Source organism: Chaetodon auriga, chromosome 1 (genome assembly GCF_051107435.1).
Source record: "Chaetodon auriga isolate fChaAug3 chromosome 1, fChaAug3.hap1, whole genome shotgun sequence".
NCBI classification, from domain to species: domain Eukaryota; kingdom Metazoa; phylum Chordata; class Actinopteri; order Chaetodontiformes; family Chaetodontidae; genus Chaetodon; species Chaetodon auriga.
In genome coordinates, this window is record NC_135074.1 from 17618539 (window position 1) to 17642070 (window position 23532).

The 23532-nt window shown below is 42.1% G+C and overlaps 3 protein-coding genes across 6 annotated transcripts; 1 reads left to right on the forward strand and 2 right to left on the reverse strand.

Moving 5' to 3' along the window:
* The first annotated feature begins 19 nt into the window (after positions 1-19).
* LOC143318870 (lysosomal protective protein) lies at positions 20-4206 on the forward strand. Of its 2 annotated transcripts, none has more exons than XM_076727380.1 (11): positions 20-691; positions 1034-1145; positions 1228-1365; positions 1444-1602; positions 1740-1831; positions 2057-2141; positions 2233-2385; positions 2485-2630; positions 2895-3057; positions 3151-3240; positions 3347-4206. In XM_076727380.1, exons 1-11 carry the CDS (start codon positions 522-524, stop codon positions 3428-3430), a joined length of 1392 nt encoding a protein of 463 aa, XP_076583495.1. In that variant the 5' UTR covers positions 20-521; the 3' UTR covers positions 3431-4206. The 2 variants fall into 2 exon arrangements, with proteins under 2 accessions (XP_076583495.1, XP_076583487.1); XM_076727372.1 differs by having other exon boundaries at positions 96-691; positions 2233-2391.
* Positions 4163-12696, reverse strand: slc38a7 (solute carrier family 38 member 7). 3 transcript variants are annotated; one of them, XM_076727400.1, is made up of 13 exons: positions 12628-12696; positions 11848-11935; positions 10861-11353; positions 10477-10530; positions 9555-9699; positions 8788-8932; positions 8577-8675; positions 8096-8153; positions 7863-7977; positions 7523-7670; positions 6924-7123; positions 6778-6829; positions 4163-6207 (listed from the first exon to the last, which is right to left on the reverse strand). In XM_076727400.1, the coding sequence occupies exons 3-13, from the start codon at positions 11113-11115 to the stop codon at positions 6105-6107; spliced, it is 1374 nt and encodes a 457-aa protein (XP_076583515.1). In that variant the 5' UTR covers positions 11116-11353; positions 11848-11935; positions 12628-12696; the 3' UTR covers positions 4163-6104. The 3 variants fall into 3 exon arrangements, with proteins under 3 accessions (XP_076583515.1, XP_076583507.1, XP_076583524.1); XM_076727392.1 differs by having other exon boundaries at positions 11831-11935; XM_076727409.1 differs by having other exon boundaries at positions 11831-11955; positions 12642-12685.
* Positions 12697-13241: 545 nt separating this feature from the next.
* Positions 13242-23017, reverse strand: got2b (glutamic-oxaloacetic transaminase 2b, mitochondrial). The gene is made up of 10 exons (XM_076727422.1): positions 22864-23017; positions 17910-18066; positions 17224-17352; positions 17080-17139; positions 16833-16994; positions 16165-16269; positions 15793-15943; positions 15225-15390; positions 14901-15051; positions 13242-14599 (listed from the first exon to the last, which is right to left on the reverse strand). Exons 1-10 carry the CDS (start codon positions 22944-22946, stop codon positions 14477-14479), a joined length of 1287 nt encoding a protein of 428 aa, XP_076583537.1. The 5' UTR covers positions 22947-23017; the 3' UTR covers positions 13242-14476.
* Between the last annotated feature and the right edge of the window lie 515 nt (positions 23018-23532).

Below are 23532 nucleotides of genomic sequence, written 5' to 3' on the forward strand. Positions count from 1 at the left end.
GCCGATTTCAGGCGGAATCGGAAGTACGTCACGAGGCTTGCTCACAGAGCCTAATGGCCGGTGGCTGGGGACCGTTGTTTACATGAGCGATCCAAATTTTAGGGGTTCAGAAGTTTTGGAATCGCTGAAGACTGACAACATACCTTCCTTAAATTCATTAGACATCTGTATTACATAAATAACTTCTGTACAAATATATCTGTGATGGTGAAGGTAATTATTCTTATGGGAATAATTAGTGTATATGCAATCAAGAAACATTGCTTTTGTTTAGACCACACTGACTGAAAGCAGAACGAAGCGACGCGAATCTCCTCGCGAAGCTTTGCGGGATGAGCTGTGCGACTTGTGCAGAACTTCCGCGTCGAGTCGCTCAGGCGCTGTTCACGTGACCCACAGCAGTAGTCACATGACGACGACTTCTTCACGCGGAGCTTCCGTGGAGGACCTCGGAGAGACTTTTTAAAACAAACGAGACTCCGTCTTTCTCTTAAACTGGAAGAAGTGAGTGTCGCTCAGTGATGTTCGCCGCTAGTTTGTGGTTGTGTTTGCTGGCCGTGTTTCCGCTCGGTTGCCTGGCTTCTTACGACCCTGATGAGGTGTTTCAGCTGCCTGGGATGACGTTCAGACGTACATATCGGCACTGGTCGGGATACCTGAAAGCACGGCCGGGAATCTTTCTCCATTATTGGTAAGAAACAGTAACCGACTGGCGTCTTGCTGCTGTTCAGTGCGCCTGGTGTTGATCCACGTAAAAATGGCGGCAGTTTTGAGGAAAACGTTCGCCTGCAGAGTGTAAACACCGACCTTCACATAGACAATGCAGGGATGTAGTTAGTTAGGGTCAGCATATTAAAATACCCAGGTCCGTCACCTAGTTTTTAAAAAGTTGTATTTTAAAATTCTTACAGAAGCTCACTGCTGTATTAGGCAGCATAAGTAATTTAAGTCTAAAGTTTGTTCTGTTTGATTTTGTAAGTGGTGTGCAGCAGGTGTAGAGGGATCTGTGATCTTCCAACATGTTCTCCTGCAGGTTTGTGACTTCTCAGAGGGACCCAGTCAAAGACCCTCTGGTGCTGTGGCTGAATGGAGGTCCAGGCTGCAGCTCGCTGGATGGATTCCTGTCAGAGAACGGCCCATTTCACGTGAGCATGCTGACTCTGAGCATAACAGTACCTGAGCACCAAATAAAAGTCACTCTGAATAGGCATCGAGTTTCCTTTTCAGGTAAACGACGATGGGGCCACACTGGATGACAACCCGTTCAGCTGGAACAAGATTGCCAATGTGCTGTATATAGAGTCTCCAGCAGGAGTGGGATATTCCTACTCTGATGACAGAAACTATGCCACCGATGATAACCAGGTGAGTTCAGTGACTGACTTTCTGTCAAGGGTTAAAAAAGCAGAAACAGCGTTTCCATTTCACATGTTCCTCTCTTAGGTTGCGGAGGATAATTACAGAGCCTTGCAGAGTTTCTTCACCATATTCCCAGAGTTCAGTCAAAATGAGTTCTACATCTTTGGGGAAAGTTATGGTGGAATTTACGTACCGACCCTCAGCCTGCGTGTCGCTACCGGAACGGCCAAAATCAACTTCAAGGTGAGATGCTTCATGCAGCAGGCCTCAGTGTCAGCAGCACCAGCAGAATGCAGTTTTGTGATTAAAGTGATAATTTTGCCTTTCAGGATGCTTTTGTGAAGCTATGAATATTAACTTTGAATACATGTTTGTTTCAGGGGTTTGCGGTGGGAAATGGTCTCAGCAGCTTTGCGCTCAATGACCAAACTTTGATCTACTTTGGTTACTATCACGGCCTCTTTGGAGAAGAGTAAGTGGTTGTTGCAGAGGAAAGCCAATGTTGCCACATGCTTGTGTGTGTTCCCCTGGTTCATTCAGCAGTGATGCACACAACGTGCATAACCTCCAGGTTGATTTTGCTACTGTTTTGTATTGATATGCCGATATTTAAAGTCCTGACAAGTCCAGGACTTCTACATAACTTGTATGTAGTTGATGCAGTGATTGTCAGTTTGAAGCTGTGTTTTATGTGCAGTTTGTGGCGTGATCTCAACTTAAATTGCTGTGACAAGGAGAGCTGCAACTTCTACAACTCCACGTCAGAGACCTGCAAGACGCTGGTATGTAGCACTGTCTTCAGAAGTCAGCTGGGCCTTTCTGATGCTCATGGATGACTCATTAACATTTTGCTTTGTCCTCGTCTGCCTTCAGGTGAATGTGGCCTTCAATATTGTGTATAATAGTGGACTTAATGAGTATGCCCTGTACTTGGATTGTGAGGGTGACAGAAGATACCACAGAGGCTACGAGAGAGCCATGAGTCACCTGTTCAAGAACTACAGGAAACACCCACACACCCACAAGGTGAGTGTGAGTTCCTCTGTGAACAACTGCTGCTTCCTCATGTCCGTCATGTTATTCTTATTGCCTTTTAAAGTTAATGATCTGAATATTGCCGTGAAGTTTTCAGATAAGGTGCGCTCTCCGCTGTCTCTGGGTGAAGTCCCTCCCTGCATCAACAGCACAGCTCAGAGGAACTGGCTGAACAGAGGCGACGTGAGGAAAGCTCTACACATTCCAGACACACTGCCAGCGTGGGACCTGTGCAAGTATGTGACAGCAAAACGATCAGTGTGAATCTAATCAAAGCTACCTTTAGATTTACTGGGTTTTGCTGCACGTCAATCCATCCAGTAATTACTGAGACATTTCACTCAAACCAAAAAAAAAATCTCAGCCTCATTGTGTCACTAGAGGAAAAGTCAGGGGGTCAACAAAGTCAGAGGGATTCGTCCTCAGGGGACCATGAACATTAGTCTTGTCTGGGAACACATTGATCGTGATCTCAAACGTCACTTTTGTTGTCCTTGTAGTGATGCCGTTGGAGAGCAATACACCACCATATACCCAACGATGAAGGACGCGTACCTGAAGCTGCTGTCTCTGGGCCTGCGGGCGCTGGTCTACAACGGAGACACTGACATGGCCTGCAACTTCCTGGGAGACCAGTGGTTTGTGGAAGACCTTGGCCTGGAGGTAGGCACTTTCATTTTAGGAAAAAAAAAATGCACAAGGGTTGTTTGTTCTTACAACCGAATACACTTCTTACAAATAAATAACTGTTCTCAGGCGACCACAAAGTACCAAACCTGGATTCACGACGACCAGATTGCTGGTTTCTGGCAGCAGTTTGGAAACATCACTTTCCTGACAGTCAAGGTAACCCTCAGTCTGTTTTCAGTATCTGCTAATGAAGCACAGTTGTCCTGTTTCACTTGGGCTCACATGGTTGCCTTATTGTGAAACGCTGTTGTCTGTGTTTCAGGGTGCAGGTCACATGGTTCCACAGTGGGCTCCAGGTCCAGCATTTGGCATGTTCCAGTCTTTCCTAAAAAATGACTCCTACTAGTCACAATGTCACATACCTGCACTCTTCACTTGTCAGATGATACATTTTCTCAGGGAGGATGATTTTGGAGGGAAAAGCACGGTGAGGGCGTTTATAAGGTGTACTCTTCATCAGGTAGCTGCGGTGGATGTGTTTGGAGAGGCACACGTTACTCGCTGTGTTCGCTTTGCTCTTCATCACATTTGATTTGAAATGAATCAGTTTAATTGGACACTTAAAACAAATGTGAATCAGAGAACCAGATTTATTATTTGGTTACCAGCCAGCTTCACTTCTTGCTCATTTTGGAGTTTTGTGCCTTCAGTCTGGATTTCAGTTAGTGAAAAGCATCTGCTCACTTCTGCTTAGCCTTAAAAACTCCTTTGTGGCCTTCCCGTCCAATATAAGATTGTCCTGAAACTGGGGAACTACATATGTAAAAGGGTACAAGCCCGTTTATTACTCACCCAAAACAGAAGTGAAAACCCTGCTTAACGCGTCAGAGCTTTGGCCTCACTGGTTCATTTCTTATCTAATGTGATGAATAAAAAGTCAAAACAGAGATTGTCCCTTTCCACACACTTAAACTGCACTTTACATGATCAAATGAAGTCATTTTCTGTGGCAATGATTTCAAGCTGACTCAGCGTTTGTGGTTTTCAATGACATTTCAGCAACAGGTGTTGAAGACACACAAGGTGATTGTTTTGAACTTAAATGACACAAATGCACTGTCTCGATCAAAACTGCAACTTCACTTGCATTTGTCTCTTTATTAAACAACTGCCAGTAAAATACGGACTGTCAGATTTATTCACATGCCTTGATTGTAGTTCACTTATTGGTATAATCACCGGTAGTTAAGTATTTCCATTAAACATTACCAAGTCAACTTTCTGTGTAAGACACCAAGGACACATGATTTGGGGAGGGGGGGGTGCAAGGAACATCTTTAGCCTGAAAACACAGACCAGACAAGCTTGTCTGCAGCACCAAAAGGTTAAAAAAATACATTTAACGCAAATGATTCAACATAAACAAACAACAAAACATAAAAAGTCATTGTGTTTCAACAATCATTGCAAGAAACTTTAAATAAAAGCAGTCTGACGGTCAGACGGCATTACTGTTTCCACTGCAGCATCCCTTTTACATTCTGTCCCTCATGTCCACAAGTAAAACACTGTGTATTTCTGGGCTGCATAAAACCTGGAGAGGCTGTCGAGCCTCGAACAATGGATCATATCATGTTTAACATACCCAACATTTTTGGCTGTGATACAGTCTGATAAAATAAATATAAAACTCCTGATTAAATCCACTCATGTCACTGTAAACCTTTCAGCTGCATTTGCAGTGTGGTTGAAAAACCAATTTCATGAAATGAAATTAACTTGCAACTTAATTATTCCAGCAGTTGTGTAATCGTCTTGAAGTAGTGTTAAACAGATACGATCGTGAATAGCGGGGCATGAAAACAAGAGAAAGCTCCCAACTTTGGTTTTACGGTGTTAAAAAAAAAAAAGTGGAAACGAAGTCTGCAGCCGGTTGAGGTCAGTCAGACCTCACACTCTGAGGCTTCTCTGTCAATCATGTGCAAACTGAAGTCTGTAGGTTACATCCATTTTTTCATACATTCACAAAGACAGTCTCATTTTCACACCTGTGAGGAACCAGCACTCATGAGGAGGCTTTCCCTGTCCTGAACGTGCTGCTCGTGCCAGACTCCCTGCAGATCTGTGCAGTGTTTGCAGAGGCACACTGCCATGGTCGCCTGTCTGTCTGGCTGTTAACAGTTAACAGAGGTAACTTACCTTTTTAAAGGCCTGTAGGCTTATATAGACACAGCTTAATATGATTTAACCTCAACCCAATTATAAAAATCATCATAACTTTATAAAATATGTAAGAAACAAAACTAAAAAATATCTGATTTGCTAAATGTATTTAAAAATGTAATAGGATTCGTTTGGCTTGCCAAAACAGTTGAAAACCTCACTTTTTCAACTCATTTAGAGGAACTGACTGGAAATGAACAACACAAGATTTGACCTGCCCCGACCTGCACCCAACACCTCACTCAATAACGACGCAAACCCATCAATCAACTCAATTTGTGGACAAACTATCAGCAACACCAACTTAATGTCTGGACCTGAATTAGACCTGGGAAGCAGACACACACATGATTTCCATCATTTTCAATAAGAAATGGTTCCTTTCACATGCAAGTTAAAATACACAAATTGGTACAATTTCATTATAAAAATCAATTTGATTGTAAGACCTTCCTATTCAAAGTCCATCAGCTCTTGTAAACAGGACAGGAATGTGTCGCCCGGCTAATCTGTCGAAAACGGTTTTCACTGCAAGTTAAAATCATCATAAAAACATTAAACATGCAAATTCAACTTCACATAAAACAAAAGGCAAAGTGTCTGAAGTCACTTGGCTCTGTGGGGTGTGTCTGACTACGACCTGATGGAGCAAAGAGCTGTGGAGCTGCAACTCAACATGGAGCAGGATGAGACAAACCGCAGAGGTCTTGATTTTTTTTAAATGAGTGTCATGAGACGCCCCTCCTGTCGTTCAGGATAGCAGCAAAGGACCAAGCGCCCCCTCCCCACCCCCACCCCCCACCCCCACCCCTCAGTCTTCAACGAGGACAGCGCTGCCTCTGATAAAACTGTTCCTTTTAGCTGACGACGTCTTGATAGATGGAGTTGGTCGTGGTGAGACCGAAGATGAACGCTCCGATCGTAACCATGACGACACCGAAGACCACCAATCCGTGCCAGCTGTAACAAAGAGACCAAGAGTAAAGAAAATCCTTATCAAGGAAACACGTTCACCCAAATCTGCCTTTCTTATAGCTGACGATGAATCAGATGTGTGCGGTGTGAGAGGGGCACTGATGGATAAGAAGTGACTTAAACAATTCTCCGGTCAGTTAAATGACTAATCAGTCCAGCGCTAATCCCTTTTAGCTCACTGTTTTGGTTTCCTGCCGATTGTCTAAAAGCCGACTGATCACAGCTCCATGAGTTTTTGATTCTGTGGCTGCTTGTTTTGATGTTTTTTCTGCACCCTGGTGGACAAGGTGTGATAATGTATCTTTAAGTTATACTTCATTAATCCCTTTAAGGTGATTCATCTTCTCTGTTTGACCCATCCTAACTAAACCGTAGTAAAGGGCAGCTACAATGCAGGACGGACCAAGTCCAGTTAAAGACCCTCACAAGCACAAGGACAGCATGCAAAGTAGCATCTAATCAGACACACACACTGTAATTTATAGATTTTTTCATTTCTAATTTAGGAAAATACCAAAGAAGTTGACAAATATCTAAGAGTAAGCAGCATCTCACCTCACAGATCGGTTGTCTGTCTCTGACAGCTTGACTTGCATCAAACACAAACCTGTTGAGTTAAAGAGACATTGGACAGACCTTACAGTGTGATGTTTGCTTTGCACAACAATCTGAAACCTTGCTAACAATGAGAGAAGTGTCACCTGGGAATACAAAGATAAAGCAAGCTGCCAATCCTCCGATCAGTGAGATCACCCGACCAATATCTGGGATGAAGAGGGCGAGGACGAGGGTGACAACAAACCACACCAGCGTCTGCAGGATCCTCCTCCTCTGCTCACGACGGACACACACCTCCACCTGCTCGCCTTGGAAACGCAGCCAAAGTCCTTCTACAACTGCCCTGGAAGGACACACGATTACACCAGAGTGCAGTTAGGAAATGCTGCATTAACTGCATCGTAAAACACAGACAACTGTATTACACCCTAGAAATGCACAGAGTCTAAAACTTACACTCAGGGCTCGTACCAACTGACCCAATACCAGTGCTCCTCTCGTCCCTTTATTCATTTAAAACATGTCTCTCACTGACAGCTCGCTGTATGCAGCTGCCCTGGAGCATTCTTGTATGTGCAGGCTGTAAATACCCACCACTAGACCACACGCAGAAATACTCATACATCAACAATCCTTTCAGGCTTGTGCAATTTAAAAGTCTTCATTACAATCTTAACGAGAGTGAATGATAAACAGTATGCTGAACAGGGAGACCAGTAGGGTGGAGATCACTGTATCTTACCTGCCACAGAAGTGTAAAATGGGGTAGGAGGTGATGACACAGATGACAATAAAAGCTCTTGCGATGGCCACAGCAACATCATCAAGAGGGTACGACATCAACACGTCCTGACTGACGTTGGAGCCGAACGTCAGGAAGCCGCAGACACCTGGTCAGACACAACAAGTACTGAAGGACTGACTGCCAGTCGTGAGCCATCTGACTTGTAGCAGCACTACATAACAGGAGACTTCTGCTATAATTTGAATGTATCGCGAGTCAATAAACGCAGGACTCATCGACAGGCTATTAGGTAGATTATTGAGTATACACTGAGGAAGGAGTGCACACGTTGGTTTACCTGTTCCTGTGTAAACGAACAGACAGATAATCATGCTAAGAGTGACCACAAATCCCCAAGGTTTGATCTCTCTCCTGCTCATGCTGTCGAACACTGGCACACAGCTGACATGGCACTGTGGAGAGAGACGCCAGGAGGAAGAAGGTCAGCCGAAAATAATTCATCAATACTAAACCGTTGAAAAGAAAGGCAGATAGTTTTATGGTCTCAAATGATACCAAATGAAGGTATACCTGGAAACCAAAGCATATGGTGGGCATTGCATTGAAAACTGCAGTCCAGGAAGAAGAACTGTAACAAACACAACAATTTAGCAACTCAAGCAAGGCATGACGACGAGGATGCTGAATGAGCAGATGGACAACGCTACAACCCCGATTCCAAAAAAGTTGGGCGCAAAACTTCCATAAAAACAGAATGCAAGCAAACAGGCATTTTGAGAGCTTTCCACTACTTTCTTAGTCTTCTGTTGCTCCCGTCCCAACGTGTTTGAAAATCAATGAAGTTGATGAGGCAAAACATTGAATATATTGTCTTTGTACTGTTTTCCAATTGAGTGTATGTCAGAAAGAATTGATAAATTATTTATGTTTTACACGGCATCCCAACTTTTTCAAATCAAGGTTGTAAAATGATTTGTAAAAAGTTTTCAAAAAGCTGTTAGCTGCATAAACTAAAGGGCAGCATTCATGAAGTGTGTGCAGCAGAGCTCACCTGGTGGGAACATAGCCTGGAATCACCTCTTTATCTGGCCAGATGTACTTTATAATGACCACGATGGTAACATACCAGGTTCCCATCACACTCAGTGCGCTGCAATGAAAAAAAACAGCAATTCAGAAACAACCATCGTGCAAGGGAAACGTTTTTTGTGGGGATTTTTTATGTAATTCTTGGTGATAAAATATGAATGAGTTGTTTGTACCTGGCATACTTCTGAAAGCCAATCTCTTTGGGGATAGAGAGAGGAAGAATAACCAGGACTGCAGTGACAATGATGGTAAATTTGCGGTCAGTGTACCAGTGGTCCCTGACTGTACCATCTGTTTCACGAGCCACTGCACCTATCACTGCAAAGAAAGAAGAAGAGAAGGAATTACCAAAAAAGAGGGAGGGAGGGAGGGAGGGACGGACAGACAGACAGACAGACAGACAGACAGACAGACAGACAGGTTGGATTACAGTCGAGAGTGACACTGTGGGAACTAACTGTAAACTGGTGTACACATGCAAGAGATTTAGCAAAGTAGATAATTAAAGTCACAACCATCCGATTCATTCATTTAAAAAAAAAAAAAAAAAAAAAAAAGACCAAAAGAGGTGGAAGGTCACAATCTATTTCCAGGGAGAGGCAGGAGTAGGATTTCCACACAGTCAGCGTCTCAGCACATGGAAGCGTAAGAGCCGGTCACATGAGGGACACATCTACCAGAGCGAAAGAGCTGAGTGCTGTCATCCTTGATGCTCTTTGCCCTCATCAATGATGGCACAGCCTTGTTTTTAAAAGGTTATCAACACTACTACAAGATGTCTCCTTTTGCTCAAACACACAGATTGCTAAAATGTAAGACAATAATGACAAAGTCCACCTGAATGTAGGTGACACAACATTACGACGTGGCATTTTCACTGTTGCAGACAGAAACAGGGTGACTGGTGGGTGATGCACCGCATCACTGTGAGTATACTCACAGCGATCCAGCTGGTCTCCAATGACAATAAAGAAAGCAATACAAGTCCCAAAGGTGTAGACCGCTATGGCTACTTCACATATGACTCCTGTGACCTTCCCACACGTGGCTCGAACAACCTCCTGATAGGTGCTTTCGTTACTGACCTGAAGAAACCAGACAGGAAATGAAAACGTGGCCACTGATTCAGCAGAAACAGGCATTGGAATAGTCCTTTTAGCCATTTACAGAATATTGCCTGTCTGAAAAACGAGATGAGTGAATTTCACATTATTATAGTGAAGAAAACAAATCACTGTCAAGTTTCTATGAGCATCTTGAGATGAATGATGCATTAACATGGTGAAGTCACCCGTTTTAATTAGGTTAAGTTGGGGCCTTAAAGGGTGGCACCTGCTGAGCTGACAGTATGTTGGCTCTCTTGTGGCTTTTTTACAACACTAAGTCATTAACAAGAATCAAAATACTACTAAGAAAACAGTCACCAACAACGTTAAAACACCACCAGCATCAAACATTATTCTGACATCATGTCTTTAAAATCAAGATTTTTCAGATCCAGGAAGAGTCCTCTGATCATCAGCAAGTGTCCACGGCAGCTTCAATCTGTTCTTCATTGCTGACAATTTAAAAAAACAAACACAATTTCGATTGAATATGGTTGATTTTTGTCTGAGCCATCAGGAAGTGAAAGTCTGAGCCATCAGGAAAACCAGAGAGCCAAGCTGTCACATGAGGCTGCTCCAATTATTTCACCACTACATGAAAGAAAACTAGTCAGATTTAAAAGTCTGCAGAACAGAGAAGGAAAAAAGGAAGTGAAACAAGTGGAACAGTGAGAGATGGAAATGACAATTACATTACATTACTGAAATGAGGACTTTCAGGGAGTCAGGATCCGACACTCCTGAAGTGGCACAAACCTGGCAGCAGTAGCCCAGGATCACCAGTCCACTGATGATGAAGATCAGCATGAACTGAAACAGAGAAATACGAAGCATCACACTACAGTTCCCGATAATATCGTCTATAGGCAGTTTTGTGGTGGTCACAAGGAACCAGAAAATACATTCAGACTGTTAGATGTTACCATCGTTTTTTCCTCCATTCAGGTTCTATTAATGCCAAAAATACTTCTGAGTATATGTTGGTGGACATAGTGAGTAATGTTAAGACATCCATTTGGCCTCTGAGTGTGTCTGATTAGTATTTGTCATCCTTTTTTTGCATTTTACACACTAAATAAAGGATGGAGCTGTTGACAGGGCGTATACACAGTATTATGTGCCTCACTGGGATCCCCTCACCATTTGAAGCATCACTCCTGCAGTTACTCCTCCTGCCATATTGAAGGCTGCAGGGAAATTGAGTAGACCTGCTCCCAGTGCTGCGTTCACAACGATGAAGACCGCTCCCAAAGACGAAACGCCCCCGCTCCTCCTCCTGTCCGTCTCAAGATGCCGGTCGGAATCCACACTGGGGCTCTGCAAGAGCCACGCCCTTTCTCCAGAGTCATTGCTCCCAACTCTGCCCCAGTCCTCAACATCAGTGTTAATAGCCATAAGTCAACAGACAGTAGCTCGGCCTGCCAAGCCTTAAACACTGCAGAAATTAGTCTCCAACGTTCTAGTTCCAAGAGACCCAAGAGAAGATGAAATCTCAATGACAGTACAGGGAATCGTGCAGCAGCAGTTAGTATTTGGTGTCCAGTGTCTGAAGTTCCAGGTCAGTCAGGAAGCCGCTGATGTTTCTCAAAGTTATCACCAGAATATCAGTATGACGGTGGAGCCTTTTATTAATCTGTAATGAAATGTTGTTTACAGTCAGTGATACTTATATTGGTAAACTAAAAACTGAGCATGCACACCAACATACAATGTGAATGAATGGAAAGTAATTCTTTGTCTCAGTGTTTGGATCACTGTGAACAAATGTTTTTAGTGCAGAACTGTATTCTTGGAAGAAATGTTTGTTCCCAAGCAATTAACCTTAATAGATATCATGTAGAAAGTCGAGGCAGGTTAACACTTTCAGTCATTTTTCATGCTCGAGCCCACTTCTGTGTCCATTGTGCATCATTAGGCTGTTTTGGGCTGACATGTGACCCGCATGGTACTGGCCCACGTAGCCTTTGTGAGTACATTGAAAGGTTTTCTGTGGAGCTTCTGATCACTTGTGGTTCCTTATGATAAAATTTGGGTGAGCCGGTTCCTTTATTGTTTCCTCCGTTCTACTGACAAAAATACAAAGTGGTACACAGTCAGGAGCGCGGCTGACCTGAAGCAGTACTTTACCAATTTCACTGTGTGAGGACCTTCATTGGAGCAGAACCATGGCAGCCTTTGAGGCAACTTTACAGTCTGACCACTGCACAGCAGAGACCTGCAACAGAGACATACAGCCTCAAGTCAAGCGGCTAAACCAATATTTTCCCATCAATACAGGCTGCCATTAACACTGCATGTTTGTTAGACATAAAACACAGACGAAGAGGGTCAAGGTAGGCGACACTTGTCCTATGCCGCTGTATTGGCATGTCCTTTAAAAATAACATGGAATATCACAATGGGCTCGTGAATAAACACGAATCTCAAAACAACCATTTCAGCCTACATAGAACGTATATCGGTGAATATCTCATTAAATTAGTGATCTTAAACGATGTCGACCTGTAGAAGCAAATCAAACCTTACAAGGAAGAAGTGGAGGTGCTGAAGATGTCCAGCTCAGCTCTTTCATTTACTGCTAGCTTATGTCACACAGACACACCTTCAGCTGCCTACACGGAACACTCGTTAAATACCCCACGTTTTAATGCGATTAGATTATTGCTTCCTTCTCTTTTCATTCACGTAACAATAACTTCTGTCAACGCAGTCAACCCCTTTGTTACTCTGCGTCCTACAATAGCTAGCTAGCAAACGTTACACCTAGCTAAACACAATATAAAGTCAGCTACTTCTTCACCAAACAGACCACATATTTAAACATTTCTACATCCTTTCTATTCACTGTAATATCGCCGCTGTTTACTGGTGTGTAGAGGACAAAATGTTGATAACTGGGAACAGTACCTTCGATGTCAAACAGACCCCACCGCAGGTAATGACTGAGCGGTCTCTGTTTTGGCAGCCTGCACAAAGCAGAGGAGCATGTGACATTTCGTCACGTGACTGGAATTCTGCGTCCGCTTGTTGTTAAGAGTTCTGGGTATTGTAGTTCTCTGCATTTATACGCCTCCTCCTCAATTTAGTACGGACAAACCCGTATTTATTATGTGAATGTATGCTTGAAAATAAAATATTAGGTCTCATATGTGGTTTTAGTATCGAATGCAATTAATTCAATGTCGATAAACAACCAGATGCTATGCTGAAACAGGAGTAATGTTGGTTTATCATCAGTGCATTGTGGGTCAAGGTTAGATTACCAACAGGGAAAAGGGCTGTAAAACTGTACTAGGGCCCCAGACTGACTTTGCTGTCATTAAGATTGCGGTGATTTGGCTGATTACAAACTCACCTGGAATGTACACTACTAAAGTAGAAGATTAACCAACACCATTATGGCTTTGAAATCAGCTATGCATTATTACATTATCTTTCAGTAGTTTAGGGTTAAACTGTTGGGGTCCACAGCTCAGTATTGCCCTGAGGACCGTCAGGTAAAAAACACACATTAGAACAGATTATTACTCTATAACCATTTAATGTTTGTTCAATAAAGTACATGACCACTGATCCATTACTTTATGATAGAATGCAGAACATGGAGGCGACATACCAGAAGTTTCAGAAGTATGAGCAGACAGGGGACCAACCCCTCATTTCTAAATGTTATTTGTGTCTCACTGTCTCAGTGACAAACAGAATCCATACACTGAACCAACATATCTGACTGAATGAGTAGCATGTGCATATTTCTTCATGAACTGTCCAGTGTTCACCCCAATCATGTACCCCACTTATCTTCATTAACAGACATTTGTATGAAATACAAAGACTCCATTATGAAAACAAAGTAAGAAAAGGACCGTTGGATTTGGGGCTATGGTGCAATATGAAGAACAATCCTCTACTGTGGAATTCATTCAACGTTTTGATCACCTCTCCGTAGAGTTTAACTGTTTTTGGCTTGTGTGTTTGTTTGTGTCTGGGGTTAAAAGGGACTGACTGAGAATCCGCTGCCCTGCAACCAAACTCAAAAAAAAGAAAAGAAAAAAAGTACTGAATACAAGGGAGCTTGATGGGTAAATTCCAAACAGTGATAATGAGGAGATTACTGAATGACTGATTAGTTCAGATGAACAATTACAGCTTTGCCTGACAGTGAATTGATGAACTGATTGAGAAATAAAAAGAGTGGCAGTCTATTCTTGAAACTCAAATGATGCTTTACAGCTTATAAAGTGCTAGAAGTCCACCAATAAGATTAAGAAAAAGGAAAAAAAAAAAAAAAAAACACATTTTCTACAACTTTTCAAATAGCAACAGAGACCTCATCTTGAACATGAAACCGACACACAGTCTAACATTACCCTGATGTTGGTTCCTTGATGTTTTATAATGAAGAGTCCACAGCAGATAAACACCACTTTTAGGACACTAATACACAGCCAACCGTTGATGCCACAGAATAAATAAGCAAAGAGGATCTGTCAGGAGTGGGAGCAAACATGTCTTTTACAATTTGGCAGGGGAGCAAGTTCAGTGAGATGTTAAAAAAGGTAATCAGAAACTAATCCATTTAACAGCTTCAGTCGTTCCAGGTTGAAGTCATGATGAAATCCAATCAGGAAAATGGCTAAGTAAATATTGAGCTCTTTTCTAAAAAGTGGAATGGAGGAGACAGAGAATTAGTGACGCATAAACTCCTCTTTAACACTGCTGCTTTGATTTCATAGCTCTCCCAGCAGGATCCACTCTACTTGGTGACCGCGTGGATGGCGCTTGCCAGGTAGCCCACGTTCCCAGAGGACACGCCTGCCATGGAAATTCTGCCATCCTTGGTCATGTACACTGAAAACTCCTTAGTCAGGCGCTCAACCTGTAGGAAATGTAAAGGAACACACACACAGCTCAGAATCCACATGTCAGACTTCGACAAAAAACACCAAAGAAAAGAAGCAAATCCTTACATTTAAGAAGCTAGAACCACAAAATTTTGTTTGAAAAATTACTGTGACGATTAACCAATTATCAAAATAGTTGGCAACTAATTTTCTTTCAATCAATTGATCACTAATCAAATAATCACTGCAGTTCTAATCATGACCATGTTTATCTATATACTCCAGATGTTTTTCATTCTCTACTGCCAGCCATCAAAGGCTTAAGTGTGCGTGTACCTGTTCGGGTTTGAGGCCTGTGAAGCAGAACATCCCGATCTGGTCGATGACATGCTGCCAGTTGTGGGATGAGCCCTCCTTTTTCAAACCAGCCACCAGCTGCTCCCTCATCTTAATGATACGGTTAGCCATAGTGTGGACCTCCTCCAGCCTGGGATGAATAACAGCAGGGTCAGACAGATCAAGAAACAGATTTTGGAAAATATCTTCAACAGTCTGGTGCACATGGAAGATGGGGACTTGAACCTGAAGTTCTTTTACAAAAGTCAAAAACACTTTTGGTTCAGGTAATACGTGTGTACATATGCATTTATGAGCACATACCAAAGTGAGTACAGATCTGGTGAGTTGAGAATAGTTGCTGCAATTCTGGCACCATTCATTGGTGGGTTGGAGTAAATGGGCCTGATGAGGATCTTAATTTGAGACTCTACCCTCTTTGCCTCATCTGCGTCCTTACACACCACAGTGAAGCCTCCCACACGCTCACCTGTGAATATCAACATGCAAATTGAGTGTTAAAGTGATTCACAACGAGTCCAACCTCATGTCCGTGAAACAGGAAAACTGTTTTAGTCTGCTGAAAATCTGAAACTCTTTTAATATTTCCCTCAGTAAAATTTGGATGAATGAGATCTCACTGAATGTGTCGTAAGAGTACGAGAGATGACTGTGTTCACATGATGAAACGCTGTTTTGGTGAAGGAACAAACCACTATTCCTTTCAGACTAGTTACTAGATGACTGCTTTAGAGCTTATTTAACACCACATGCAGTATGTATCTGCGCTGAACAGCTTAATCTTAGCTCTTCAGCACAGATACTTGATTGATTTGCCTCACATTATAGCAGAATTATTTTCAGTGCTTTGAAAATCTGAATTCTGACTGACCATAAAGACCCATGTTCTTGGCAAATGACTGGGACAGCACAATGTTGTGGCCCTGTTCAATGAAGTGGCGCACAGCCCAGGCATCGCGGTTGATGTCTCCACTCGCAAAGCCCTGATAGGCCATATCAAAGAACACGAGCAGGTTCCTCTTCTATAGAGGTGAAACAGACAGGGGAAGGACACAGGAAAGAGACACAGACAGAGACAAACAGTTGATAATGTTTCAAGTGATAACAGCGAGATAAAGTTCAGGCCTTGTCAACTGTGGCTTTTGAACTGTCACAGACCTTAATTTAAGATAAAAGAAAATGTGTGCTGAGATTTTATCAAAACCTAAATGCAAAAATTTCCCAGACAATGATGCATGCTCACCTTCACAATGTTAGAAATCTCCTTCCACTGCTCAGGCCTGGGGTCCACACCAGTGGGGTTGTGGGCACAAGCATGCAACATGATGACACTCTGCTCTGGGATTTTCTGTGACATAAAAAAAACACAAATACCACATTTTGTAAAACTATAATACCATGTACAGTACAGGCTCTTTTGGTTGACAGCATTCTCACTGGCTGCCAGAAATAGAACTGATTACATTGACCCTAACCCATTATTCTTACAGTATTCTTCTGCATGTGGGTGATTAACTGTCAACCAAGTTGCTCCATAATATCTTGGTTATAAACCAAAATGAGATCAAAAGCACAAAGTTCTTCATAGTGGCTGTTACACAAATACACAAGTAAAACTACACAATTTAAAATACACACCACAGACTGGGTGGCGCTGTTAAAAACCCTTAAAGCCCAAGCTTAACAAATTCTAGCTAAACTGAAAACCACAATTCTACAAAAAAACATAACAAAATACCCTGTCGTTATGTTTTGAATGAGAACACATGAAAAGATGCCAAATTGGACATGTTCATCAAACATTTTCCCTCAGGATCATGCTGTCACTGTCACTCTGGGGCTGGTTATTGGAAGATCTGAACAGTTTCTATGCCTCACGCCTTCCGGCCAAGTGGATCATTAATGTCTTACAGAGATGTCATCGAGAGCTCCTTTAAAGTCAAAGCCACAGGTGGAGGGGTCGTAGTATCTGTATGCTTTGATCTGCATGCCAGCATCTTTGAAGATGGGTGTGTGGTTTCCCCAGGATGGTTTGGGCAGGTACACATCACGTGGACCTCCGTGGAATCGAGACTGAGACAAAGGAAAGACCTGGTGAGATAACAAGCCTGACCCACGTGCTTGTTTGTGCCATGTGACCAACAGAAGAGGATCTCACCAAGAAGTTGGCTCCAATGCGCAGAGATCCAGTTCCTGAGATGGTCTGGACAGTGATGCTCTGTTGGAAGAGAAGAACTGCTGCATTGACTGGAAATGAACCAATTTGAAGTTATTTTGGAGTAGTTAGCCCCACCCAACTTACCCTTCCACTCTTCAAGATCTCATTATCAGCACCAAATGCAAGTTGGGCGCAGGACTTGGTAAACTCCCCCAAACCACCAATGGCAAGGTACTCCTTGTCCAGCTGTTTGGCTGCAATAATAGCCTCTGCCTAGGAGGAGAGTGTGAAAATCAGAAGGTATAAAACAAAACTACTGCAATAATTTCCTTGACTGGTATTCCCCTGCTTTGTATGCACATAAAACATATATCCTTTACTTACCATTTTGTGAGACACAAATCAAATGCACACAAACTTTCTCATGGTGATAAAGCAGACATTCTCCTAATTATTAACACGTTTCACCCTGAAATGCTGATGCTTCACGGAGCAACAGAAGCTGAGCTCAGGATGACAAAGCAAGAACGCACCAATGAGAAAGACCCTAACCAGCAACAACCTTCAAAGCGTTCCAACACCCCGGGAAAATGTAACCATCCAACCCGTCCAACCTGTGACCCGTCCATTTTCCAAAATACGTGCTTAAAAGGTCACAGTCAAAAAGTGAAGTATTCTCTTTGAGTTCATGCACATATGAAATTAAGACTCAAAGATATGACTGCTTTCCTCCCTAACTTCTGAAATGCATGGTGGAGAATCACTGTGTGCATGTGTGTGATATGAGAGCAACATAGAAAATTCACGGGAGGGCTTAATGACAGTTATACCTTGCGGACACAGCTGAGCACAAAGGGCTTGCCCTGGTCGTCCCTATAGGCTCCCACTCCCAGGTTCATCTTCTTGGGGTTGGAGTCCCGCTTGAAGGCCTCGCTCACCCCCAGGATGGGATCGGGGGGGCCCATCTGCACTCCACCCCACCATGAGCTGCAAAGACATCAAATCAGGTCAATGGATGGGAAGCCAAACACTGAGGGAGTGCACAGATCACTGATTCGGGTTCATCTGTAAGTGTAGTGCACTGTTAACAGTTATTTCAAAATATTCCCTCTGATTCTGAGGGACCTCACATCCTTACAAGGTCATGAAATGTGCTCCTTCTTAAGTTTATGTCTTTATTATGATCTTATATGGCACTGATTTGCAGACTGCTCAGCCTCAACCTGCATCATGCTGTTGGCATGCTGCACCAAAACAGGAGTGCACAGATAAGCGCCAAGGTCAATGCGGACCCATCACTCAAGACATTCAGAGGATGTCTCTGTGCCAGTCTGGGATCCAACGCCACTCGTCCCCATCTTCATTGCGTTCTCCAGTGACCCAACATTCCCCTTCTCTACCTCCACAACAATCACCAATCATGAACTATGAAACAACAATAACCACAGACATCATCACTCAGGTGTCTATCAGAAATGAGACAGACCCCATGCTGGTGATCTCAAACAGTCGGCGCATGGTAAAACATTTGGTAGCAGTCACAGACCATCTGGTACCTGTCTAAGTAATCTTAAATTTGTCAGTGTTCAGCCACAGTCGGTCTCCCCTCCTGTTACAGAATCCCTAAAGCTGCAATGAGCTCTTTTCAATGTCAGATCATTTACTGACAAATCTTTGTCGAGACCTTGCAAAACAGCACTATTGGTGTGCCAACACTGATAGAGGCTTGTTCTCCCAATTCTAATTTTTATTAGTCAGTAAGTCAAAACAGGAATGAAGGAGGGATTGCAGTCATTGTTTCTGCACAGTTTCTGTGTACTCACACTGACTTGGGTGAACTGAACATCATTTGAATATCTTGCACTTGAAATCAAGGCAGAATTATCAGTGCTCATCATTAACCACCAAGATATTCATCTGTGTTTATGCAGGAATTCTCAGAGCTGATCACACTTGGTATCACTAGATATAAAGATTAATCCTGAATGGAGACCTTAATATTCATATCAACAAAAAGAATGACGCCAAAGCCATGGAGCTTAAGACTTTACTGGACAGCTTTGAAATTACACAACATGTAAACAAAGCCATTCATCAGCATGGTAACATACTGGACTTGGTGATAAACAACAGGGTTAAACATTGACATAGTTTAAGTATCTGAATGACCTATTTCTGACCATCACTGCCAACCGAATCTTATCAGTGAGATACAGTATATCATTTGAGTCACCCAGCTAAGACTGCTCTTTAAATGACCTAGTTGAACATTTCAATAATACCATGGCATCTGCTTTGAATACTATTGTTTCACTAAAGGTTAAAAACAGGTTGGTTGACAGAATCACCCAGTGGTTAAGCAATACCAGAGCTAATGAGATTACAAGAATCTGTCGAGCATCTGAAAGAAAACTGGACTCACAGTTTACTGTAATATATTAAAAAAAGCCATGAATGTCTATAACAAAGCAACATGTCTGCCAATAAAGGTTTTCCAAGATTATTACAGAGATTTTTTGGAACTCTAGCAAATTATTCTCCACTATTGACCAGATGCTAAGTACTGCCCCCACTCGTCCACAAGTCTTGTCCTGAAGATTATAAATACATCTCTCAAACAGGCATCTTCCCTGACGTGTTTAAAGCAGCTGCTGTAAAACCATTATTACAGAAACCCAACCTAGATGGCAATGCACTGACCAACTATAGCACATCATCCAACTTACCATTCTTCAATAAGATACCAGAAAAGATAGTTTCAGTGCAAATTCAGGCCTTTCTCAAAGAAAATAATAGGTGCTTCACAGGTATCAATTGGTAGAGTGTGCACACAAGGTGATTCTATTTTTTTATCATTATTATCAAGTGGGTTTTATTCTTCATTCTTTATTCTTGTATTAATTTTCTATCCCTGTTTTTTATGTTCATTCTGTCATTTTCTATGTGTTTTAAGTGCTTGGTGCATGTGATTTCTTCGTTGAACAGCACTTTGAGCTCTAATTCTTGTATGAAAGGTGCTGTACAAATACAGTTTATTATTAACATTGCTATTATTATAATGTGAAGGCCAAATTAGCCTTGTATTGTAACACACTGTGGACCTTATGGTCAAGATTAACTCCTCATGTGACCTGAGGATACCACACTGACGTAGAGACGAATGAAAGACACAAGTTTCATGAAACAAACATTATAATCCATTGAGAAGGTCCAGAGTCCAAAAACAAGAGTTAATCTGGGTCTAAAACACATTGTTTTCCAAAACCACTCTACTTGTACCTATTCCCACCATCATAAACACCCAATACGGCACTCCATAGTGAAAGAAATATGAATGTCATCCAAGAAACCCTCATTACAAACAAGCATGCTAATTTTCATGACTGCTTTTGTCACCTGTATTTGTGCTTTTGGCAATATTTGCAATCCCTCTTAAAGCTTTCATTCACCTGATATATAGCTTATTCCTTTCTTCTTTGATTTAACCTCTTAGCCTTATTCATATTTTTTCTAGTGAAAATATTCCTGACTGATTAATCATTAGTTTACGCACTGAAGACTTTTATATCTACTTTATTTAAGGACCCAGTGTAATACCCTGTCAACCTTGTCTTTACACAGGCTTAAAAATAAACTGCTGCTGACATGAATACAAATACATTCTGCCACACATCTGCATTATAAATTGGGACTGTTGCTTGTTTTGACCTTTACTGCACTGCAGCTTGATATTGTCTCAGGTTTCTTCTACATTGTAAACCCTCCAAACTTTGCAGCTAAATTTAGGACTGAACACTTTGTAAAGGGCAAGGGTCTCCAGTCCCCCACCAATAATTTTAAAAAATATTACACTGGTTTATTAAATAGTGACAGTCCACTGACAAACATGTTCATTGCATTTAAATCAAGTGTTATGAAATGGTTCAGGAAAAAATGGCATGTGCTTAGTCCAGCCTTTCAATTGTTTAAATACAATGGGGTGATTGATCCGGAAGCTCTGACACTATGAGCTGCAGATGACCCAATCAAAGCAACACTTTACAATGCAATGCCATAGAATTTAACAGCTCTGAATGAAAATCACATTTGTGAAGTATTTAATGACCAGACAGAATCAGAGATGCATCGCTTCCAATGTAGCACTGTTTCACTTTTGTATACTTTTAGTGTATTGTCATGCTGTTATTGGAACTAGTCTATATACTTTTGAAGTTCAAGTTCATTTAAGATTTCCTTATTTCATTGTACAAGTGTAGTGAAATAAAGTAAAACAGCTAACAGAGTAGATTTAACAAAGACTGTTTGCAAGTACTGTATGTATATGTAAGAACATACGTAAGGCAACAAAATAATAAATGTTTGTACAAAGTGCAAACAGAAGAGGTAATTATTTACTCTGTAGCTTTAGTTTACTATATAATATTGCACAATGGTGAATCGCAGCAGCTGCTACAAATCTTACATAGAGTAAGGGGCATTTGGGTTCAGGTGGTCTTCTTGTGCCTGCAGTGTACAGAACCTTTGAACAGCTGAACTTCAGCATTTAAATAAACATCACACTGACGAACAAGTTATCAGTGATCAATAGACCAAAGGCCTTTTTGGCAAGTTACAGGACAGAGTGCTTGGCCTTAAAGGTGTTTGCCTTCCCCACCAATCTTGATACTAGAATCTCACTTTCAATAGAAATGCCTGGTTGCAGGTGGTGGAAGACCCTGTTGTCATTTATTTATTCTTTGAAACCAGATGAATGAGCTTGAACATGAGACGATACGAAACACACCCACCCACACAGACAGAAACATGATAGCACAGGCTAGCAAAACGAAACCCAGCTGCGGCTGCGGAGACAGACCCAGAGGCTGAACAAAGTTACAGAGACACGTAGAAAACGCCCGGTGAAAGCGGCCACGGTTACAGAGGCTTCCTATGAAATGTTTAAAGCCAATAAATGCGCAGCAGCAGGTCTAAACGAGTTTGCCCTCCAAGCATATCCCGAAAGGACACCGGCGTCTTCTCAGCTTCACCGCTGGAAATTAGCCAATCGGCGACCAAAGGCGGAACACGATAGCCAATCAGGTCATACGACTTCATCAAGTACGACAAGTCGCTTAGCTCAAACTGTGTGTGTGGGATTTGACAGCTGAAGCCATTGCGATCGTGTAAATCCTTCAGAAAATTCCTTTTAAAACCAAACCAAGGCAAAATCGCAGCCGCCCTATAAGCCACATTATTACATACAAGTTATTTATAACGAACTAAAGCTAGCTGGGCTGTTATTTTCACCCACACACGAGCGATTGTTCCATCGGAACTTGTGCTGCCGACACAGCAACGTGACTTTCATTAGTAGCGCGCTTCACTGATAGCAACACTAAGTTACCCTCAGAGGTCAACTTTGTGCAAATCGTTCAAAGGTGAGGTTATCGAATCATAAACCTGGAGTCCGTAACGTTATGCACACTACCGTTAGCTAGCTGTGCTCTCGCCATAGGAGCTAAGATAACCTCACACAACATACAGAGGCCTATTACAACCATTTGACCCCTATCTATGTATAGCTAGCCAGCTGGTATGGCTAAAATAATCAGAACAGTGAAGTTTCAGCATACATTTAATGGCTGACAACAACCGTTGACGTTATCCTTAAAATAACGGCTAGTCTGCTGGTCAAGATAGCTAAAAAAAAAAAAAAAAAAACTGTATGTCATGCCGCAATATTACCAAGGCAACTGTATTTAGATGTCTCTGTCTGTTAGTTTTGAACGTGTTATTGCTGTTTACCTGTTGCGGGTTGACAGTACTCCCAGGGACGGGCTAATATTCCCCAGACAGTAAATCAACTTATTTGACTTGAGTAGGGCCATCGTCGTGCTGTGCTTGGGAGTAGAGCCTTGTAGGATGTGGACGGATGTGAAGGGCAGGCACGAGTAACGACCGTGACGCTACGCACGGAGTACGCGCTGACGTCAGAGCAGCGAGCGCTCGGTAGAGTAGAGCATCGGTGAAACAGGAAGCAGACAAGAGATCATTATGTGACTGATAATCCTTAGACGGGTGTGGTGTGGAGAGGAAAGTCACACACACACACCACACACACACACACACACACACACACACACACACACACACACACACACACAAATCCAGTACAATCTTGTTATTCTAAATTAACTAGATCAATCCATATTTTAACTTCTTCAGGATAAAGATCTCTGTGTTTCAGGTAACTGACTTCACTGGGCAGTCAGCATCATCATTTAAACAGTACTTAGATCATGTACTTAAGCAAAGGTATCAATACCACAATGTAGAAATACTCTGTTACAATAAAAAAAAAAAAAAAAAAAAAAAAACATGCATTCAAAATTTTACTTAAGTAAAAGTACATGGGTATTGGCATGAAAACATAGGTAAGGTACCAAAAGTAAACATACTCGTTGTGCAGAAGGG